Below are 7,887 nucleotides of genomic sequence, written 5' to 3' on the forward strand. Positions count from 1 at the left end.
AATCGCGGGAGCCCAGCAGGTCGAGGCTGCGGTGACCGGGAGCGGCCACTGCACTCCAGTCTGGGCTACAGAGTGAGACTCCAACTCAAAAAAAAAAAACCAGAAATGGGAAATTGTTGTCTAATGGGTGCAGTGTTTCCGTTTTGTAAGATGGAAAATTCTGGAAATCTGTTGAACAGCTGTATGAATGTATTTAACACAACTGAACTGCACACTTAAAAATGGCAAAGATGGTAAATGTCGTGTTATATATTTTATCACAACTAAAAAGAAACAAAAAATTTCATGGGGATGGATAATAGTATCTTACTTCAACGTGTTGTTAAGAGCATTATACGAAATAAAGCATGTAAAACGTCAGGCACGCACCCTGGACTAGTAACTACTAGAAAAAATTAAAGCTATAATTATTGTAGTAGTCACAAGTGTTAAAGAACTTAACCATGAACAAGTTACTATTTAAAGACACTTTAAACAAAATTATAGTCTGAATCTTCAAGCCAACGGAAGCTCCTTGTACTTTTTGAAATGGTGTGCTACTTTTTCCAGAAAACTTTGGGCTGTGAAGCTGAAACTTACCTATCATCATTCGTTAAAGAAGATTTCAAACCCTCCCCCAAAGTCCAAGTAGATTTTTGACAAACTGCATTTTCCAAATCCTGACTAGTAGACTGTTTACACTTCACATATAGATCCTTGTGTTAAAAAACCAACCATAGGCGAGTGGATTGCCTGAGCCCGCGGGTTCGAGACCCACCTGGGCAACTTGGCGAGACCTCATCTCTACAATAAGTCAAAACAATTAGCCGGGCATGGTAGCGCATGCCTGTAGTTCGAGCTACTCGGAAGGCTGAGGCGGAAGGATCGCCGGAGCCCAGCAGGTCGAGGCTGCGGTGGCCGGGAGCGGCCACTGCACTCCAGTCTGGGCGACCGAGTAAGACTCCAACTCAAAAAAAAAAAAAAAAGACCAACCATATTCCAGGTTGACATGTGAATGAGGCCATCTAATTCTTAACACCAAAACCCTCCATTTCTAGAGCTGAAGGAAACAGAGCAAAAATGCTACAGTTTGGTTTTCACCTGAAGTTCCATAAAGGAAATCAAGCAAAATCTACCGCTATAGAAGAAAGAAATGATCTGCCTGCCTTGAAAAACAACATGAAGTCTTTTTCATCTTTGATGCACATGTGGCACCCACTGTAGATTCGGGGACATGGCACAGACCCAAGGCCGTCATTTGGATTCTCTGCACATCATTTTGATTTCATGTGCATCTATGCTAATTTTGTCTCCCCAGCCTATTATTTAAGTCTTAGCAGGACAGATGTGCTGTCTTACAGGGCCATAATCCACTTGGTGGGCGGATAACCAAGAGGCCTTTGGTCTTCATCATTTACTCCAGTAAGAAAACTAGACGGTTGCCTTGTAAAACAGCATGTGACCCACACCCTGATTTCCCTGCAACACCAACCCACGGGACTTCCTCAGAACCTCCAACCAAATTCATAAAATTCCCCCTGGCCACAGAGATGACCAAAACTAGCTCTAGGCTGGATGAAACTAGGCAAAGGCCAACCTGAGGGTGTAAATGGTAAAAATGAGAGGGTTGCAAAGTCATGTCCAGTACAGGATTTTCGGCCACACAGGTGTTCATATGAAATCAGATTCATCATTCTAAGACTGGGGAGGGTAGGTGCTCCTGGTGAAAACCCTAGTTCTAGAATTTTAAGTCTCTCTTGGTTGAAAGATAAATTCCGAAGTCCTTACTAAGGATTCTCTGCCATTTTTAAATAAATCTCCATCCTATGTATGTAAGTTACTATCTCTTAGCCCATACTGGGGGAGTCCAGCACACCTGTTCCTCGCAGCCCTGAGTGACGACAGCATTGCCTTTTAGGAAGCTGACTGTATTGTGAAGCCCAGATCAACATCAGCAAGGATTAGGCTTGCTCCACCTTTGGACAGACCACCTGCTTCCCCCTCACACCAGAATCTTTGTCAACAGGAGGGAGGAAGGAGAGTTAAGACGAAGGGCTTTGATTTAAGCAGCAAAAGGAAGTCACAAAAGAACATAATTAACCCGATATTATCTTACGGTTCTGGAGCATGCTGTCTTTTATTTGTTTAATTTTTCTTTTTCTGATGTGCTAAAGCAACAACTTCGTGATCTTTTTTTTTTTTTTTGAGTTGGCGTCTTACTCTGTCGCCCAAACTGGAGTGCAGTGGCCGCTCCCGGCCACCGCAGCCTCGCCTGCTGGGCTCCGGCGATCCTTCCGCCTCAGCCTTCCGAACTTCGTGATCTTAACGTAGGGGTCATTAACCCTTCAGCTGTAATGTATCCTCGTCCAGTGGCCTTGGAAGATTGCGTAACTACTCTGCGCCTGTTTCCTCTTCTACAACAGAGCTTAGGGCACATGACACACTCTAAGCGTTTGTAAAAGGTTAAAAAAATCTGTAAAATGGGGATATACCAGATTTCAGAGATGCCATCCTGCCTCGATATTCAATAGATTTGTGGTTTCTTTGTTGCAGACACATGTCCCCAGAAATTCTAATCCTCTTCTGCAAGTGATTCAACCCACTGAACTAAGTACAGTCCTACCTGGCATTTTCTCATCAATTTACAGTGCTACTCCTCAATGATGGTACAGCAAGGAGAAATCGTTTGACTGTGAACCTGATCATATAATTATTTTTTTAAACAATAATCAGTTGCCAGAATATATTCCTGCTTTTAAAGTTCTACGCAACATTTTAAAACTATGTCGGGAAGTATTTAAATTTTCCTTCCTCCACTGTTTTCTGCTTGATTTCAAGAGTTAAAAGTAAAGTTTCTTGCGTCGATGTTTTTTTTTTAATCCATTAAAATGCTAAAGGTTTTTTTCCCCTCCTTAGAAGGAAAAAAGAAATCTCTCCTCTACAATTTACTTTGGCTTTCTCAAAAGTTGTGTAGGAAAGTCAGTATAATTCAGGTGGAATCTAAAGTGTTCTTGTTGTACCAGTGTGTGTGGAAAGGAAGCCTATAATTTCTGAGCATTCTTTCAGGAAGTTTGTATTCTCTGTTTTCCAGGGAGCCTTTACTTTCCAAGGGAGTATGATCGACATGCCATTACTGAAGCAGGCCCAGAACATTGTTACGCTTGCCACATCCATCAAGGAAAAATGATCTGGTAAATGAAGCTCTCATCAGGTGGGCTGAACATATACAGTGGGTTTCTTAAAGACAAACCACAATACTCCAGGCAACTTGTTAGTGTGCCAGACTGGGACCTGACTCTATCCACAGCCCATGCGAAGCGCGATTTGGCATTGTTGTCTTACTGGCCAGTCACTCCTCTAAAAATGAACTTTGTTCCTTTGGGTTCCAGATGTATGATTTCATTGCTTTTCATGTATTGCATATATACGGGCTCGTGATTTCACAGGGAGATAAAATCATGGGAGGAGATGGGCTCTGAGGGGAAGGCGGGTCTTGAGTGAGGCAGGTCTTTCCCGAATGTACATTTTCCCTCCAGCCTTCTCATGTTAGTGTCTCCCACGTTGTTTGTTTGTACAGCTGACACCGCAAATAATTTTAAGAAAGGCCAGACCTTTAAAAAACGATAGCAAAATTAAGAGACCATGTCTGTCTCGCTAGTTATTTGATAAAACAACTGAGATGGCAAAGGAAAAGTTACCAAGTGTTATATTGACTTATAAAGATAGCCTCTAAAAATAAACTTTCCAAACTGCTGGCTGTTAACCTCTACCCCCAAAATGAAACTTCCCGATCCTTGAAGTGCTGGGTAACGAATAAGAACCCTCTCATCCTGGGGGAAGGGTTTGGGCCGACAGATACCGGCAACTAAAAAAGAAACGTGCAGCCACACAAGACCATTGCTTCTCCCCTTAGTGGCCCGTTTAACTGTTTGCCATGGAGGCCGATTCCCCCCTGTAAATGTATGGCCGGGACAGGGCTCCCTCAGCCATAAACTTGTAGCGTCTGAGAAGACACAATGCGACCGAGCGGGTGCATGTGGCCCCTGCCAGATTTGCATCACATTAGAGATGCGGCTTCAGGTCAGATGGGTGGTGTGGTTAACGGGCTTAGTAAAGCTGTTTTGAAGAGGTTAACCCAGCTTGTAGTAAGGGTAAATAAACATAACAACCAGCCATTGTTCCCTATTCAGCATGTACTCTTATATTGAAGGCTAAAGGGTATTGAAGCCGAGGAGGATCAACTTGTGCTTGCCAGAGGACGCCAATGAAGTTTGAAACACCAACAATCAGAGATTTTGTTTCTGTTCCTCATTAAATCATGAGCTTTTGTGCCGAGACTCTGGATGACTGTTCTTTAAGAAATTAACAGAATGGGAAGTTTTAAACTCGACACCAACCTTTTCATGACCTACACAGCGGCAACGCTGCTACCCTTAGACAAACACCGCGGGGAAGGCTGTTCTGTTTATTTAAATTTGTAAATAGAAAACAGTTGTTTTTTATTTTCATTTTTCAACTCCTCCTACGCCCTTTTTGATGATTTCCTCCGTGGTCCCTAGCGGGTGCCCCGACCAGAGCTCTCCCTTTCCCTCCTTCCTCCAGTTCCTCCAGGAAGCCTGAAAGGTGGCAAGACTTGAAGGTTGGACACAAGGACAGGCACCATCACTCTAAAGCACAGAGGGTCCCCTCGCTATCATACAACCCCACCCAGCCCAGCAGGGAGGGGAAGGTCTGGTCCCATTCGGCATGTGGAGGGCATGGGATCCAGGCAGAATGGTTCTGGGAACCACACTCTGGAGACTCGGACGAATGTTCCCAAACACGGGATCCCAGGAGGCGGCTCTTAAACGAAGATGGCGTGCGCCAGGCTGAGGGCCTTCCTGCCTCTTCCCATCCCCTCCAACCCCTCGTTTGAACACTGTCACCTTTCACTTTGGCCGCCCTGTGCAGGCCCAGTGTCGCTGGAGAGGAAGGTTTGAGCTAGCCGTATCCTCACTTGGATAGGCCGGAAGGAGGAAGATGGCACCTGGGCAACTTAAAGATGCCCAGCCTCCAGCCTGACTGAGTCTCTGACAGGGTAGTGGATAGCAATTACCGGAGAAGCACCCCAGCACCCATTGCTGCAACTGTGCCCACCCAGGCTGGGAATCCCAGAGTCAGCTGTGCACCAGGTAACCTGGGACCGTGGGGTCCACGCTCAGTCTGCTCAGAACGCAGAGCCAGGAGGACTGTTCGGAGGCCGGAAGGCAAACAGGGCCTCCCCCACTTTGCCTGTCACACCGCGGGTGTGAGAAGACACGCAGGCAGGGCTGCCCTCAGCAAAAGTAACTCGGTGCTCGCCCATGGCAGCCCTCACTTTCCTTCCCATGCTCTGTGTTGACCCTAGGAGACCCCGCGGCTTGGAGGGGACGCGAGGGCACAGATTCTAGTCTCCACCCCAGTTGCAAGAGCAACTGTGCAAACCCCCACAGGTAGGTTTCCTTAAGTAGGACTTTCGCCCCCAGGCTGGGCTTCCTCAAGCCGGGACTCGCACCCCCAGACCCACACAGGTGGGCTTCCACCCCAAATCCACACAGGTGGGGCTTCTCAAGCTGAGGGCTCACTGAGGGCCAAGCTCCCCTCTGGAGGGAGCCCCACAGATCTCGGGAAACCCCTCAGCAAGGCCTCTGGGTGATGCCAAGAGCCGGACGGGAGAGGTCACTCGGAAGCCATGGGTTCCTAGGGCCCAACATTGGACTGTTCACCACTGCCCTGCCCCTATCCCAAATTGTACTTTGTTCAAACAGAACCAGCGTTCAGTCTCCCCGAATGTCCAATTTATCATCTTACTCATAACTCAGTGGTCCCAATTATGGCAGGACCATAAGACTGGGACCTCAAGAGCCAAAAATCCAAACCAAAGTTCCACTCTTAACAGAGACCCTAACAAGGGTCTCTCAGAAGAGAGTTTAGTCCTTGTCAGAGACCCCTGGTGCCTAGTCCTTGAAGCAGAAATCCTCAGGATGAAGAGGCTGGAAGACAAAAGATATCCCTGCTCCTTCCCCACCAGCATCGACTTGGTGGGCAAAGGTAGCAGGAAAGGTCAGAGAGCAGCTGAGCGTGAGTGAACTGGTCTCCACTGGGCACCGGGGCATGCCCGTGAGAGGAAAGCGGGGCTGCCTGGCTCCCTGAGCTAGGCATGGCCATCGGGAAGAGGACCTAGCAGCTAATCTGATTAATTAGAAACCATACCTGTTTATATTTTGTGTAGCTCATCACAAGCCACTTGGCCATATCACCCCCCTGTTATTAATTCTTGGGGTCTAAATTATGGGTAACACTATTAAAACATTATCAGAACTAATGAGAAACAATTACTTAGAAAATGAGCCGGGACAAGATTGAGTCGAGAACATCAGTGGTGATCACTGTAGATTAGTTTAATAAATCATCAGGTGCAAGCAAGACTGTATGTATGCAAAGCCCCGTCACGGGAAAATGAAATTGAGATTTTTTTTGTGCATAATTTTTTCATTAATCTCAATAGGACCCGTGTGGTGTAGATTGCTTTATTCCCCTAATACCTTGCCTGGAGGGGGGGGGCAATAATGTCTTCATTGTTTTACTGAGGTCTTAATGACAATCTGTGACAACCTCATTTTAATGTATAGAGGATTATATCAATACAGTCATGTTTTATTGAAACGGTGAGGGAACACCAGTGCAAGTCCCGGGCTGTCTGAGCACGAGCTGGCAAGTTCCGGGACACCTGGGAGCCTTTCCTTCACTGGCCCAAGCCTGCGACAGGGACCCCTGGGCTTTGTCCCCCCCACCCCCCATCCCCCACGGGCTAGGGAAACTGCGTCCTACAGGATGAAGACTTCACCGCCTCCGATTTGAATTTGAAAGTAACTCGGTCCCTGGCATACTTTGCTGGGTACATAAGAACAGGCCATGCCGTTTTCCGCCCCTCCTCTCTAAAGTAGACATGCTATTTTATACCAACACTTTTGCACCTGGGACTGCAGGAAACTGACTTTCTTCCTTGGAGACATCGCAATTTTCTAACGATGCCATGAGAAAAAATAATAATATTAATTTGCTTCATTCATCTCCATTTTTTCCTCTCCCCCTTCCCCCAGGATTTCTGCTTTTATGACTTCGGTTTGCCTTGGAACGTGGAGTCTTCCGGCTTTGTTTTTATTTTTCTCCTATAGTTCTAGGAAGGCAGATGACGCGACTAAACAGGTTATGAGATTACCAGCGGGACCACGTGCATATTAATGCCGCGGAGGGTCACACCGGCCGGGCTGTGACCGCAGAGCCGGTGCCGGGGCTTGGAGGCACGGGCCTCCCAGCCGACCCTCCCCCGCTTCTACTCTGCCTCTTGGGGGGAAGGAATGGCCGGCCCCCAACATTTAGGTGTTCAAGTCCTGGTCATGGCTTTTCTTTCCACGCTTTATCTTAAACGGGGCGGGGCGGGCGGGCAGGGGGGGGGCGCGCTGGAGGTGGCGGGGTGGCCAGGAGCGCGTACAAGGTGCAAAATAAATGACTTCCAGGCGCCCGGCCTGGCACCTGCGGACCCGCGCCCGGCCCGGGCGGCGCTTGGCTGTTGGTGGCGGGTGGGTTTTGCTGTCGCTGCTGTTTGTCCAAACTCCAGCCGTTAGTTGGCAGCGCACGGCGTCCCGCGTCCACAAGAACCAGCGACCCAGAGACGGTGTCGTCCTGAGCGGGCTTCGCAGTGCGGCTCCGACCCGCTTTCGGCCAAGCGCGCCGCGGCCTGCAGGGGACACTTGCTCATTTTGACGAAATCTCTCGGGACGAGTTTGCCGCTCGCGCCCTTCCTTTCCAGATTATTTTTATTTTTATTTTCCATTGCGAGGGACCAGCTGGGTTTTACCTTTGGCTGCTTCCGATGGGAAGGGCACG

The 7,887-nt window shown here is 48.0% G+C and overlaps 1 protein-coding gene across 1 annotated transcript in view; it reads left to right on the forward strand.

The window, feature by feature from the left end:
- Positions 1-4,316, forward strand: part of CLYBL (citrate lyase beta like) — a 153,627-nt gene extending 149,311 nt beyond the window's left edge. Inside the window, exons 8-9 of the mRNA XM_008073709.1 lie at positions 3,071-3,190; positions 4,190-4,316. Of these exons, the coding sequence (XP_008071900.1) occupies positions 3,071-3,166 (96 nt within the window). The 3' untranslated portion in view covers positions 3,167-3,190; positions 4,190-4,316. The remainder of the gene's footprint in view (positions 1-3,070; positions 3,191-4,189) is intronic.
- The last annotated feature ends 3,571 nt before the right edge of the window (positions 4,317-7,887 follow it).

This window comes from Carlito syrichta, unplaced genomic scaffold (genome assembly GCF_000164805.1).
Source record: "Carlito syrichta isolate Samal-C Ts95f unplaced genomic scaffold, Tarsius_syrichta-2.0.1 Scaffold316024, whole genome shotgun sequence".
In the NCBI taxonomy this organism is placed as follows: Eukaryota; Metazoa; Chordata; class Mammalia; order Primates; family Tarsiidae; genus Carlito; species Carlito syrichta.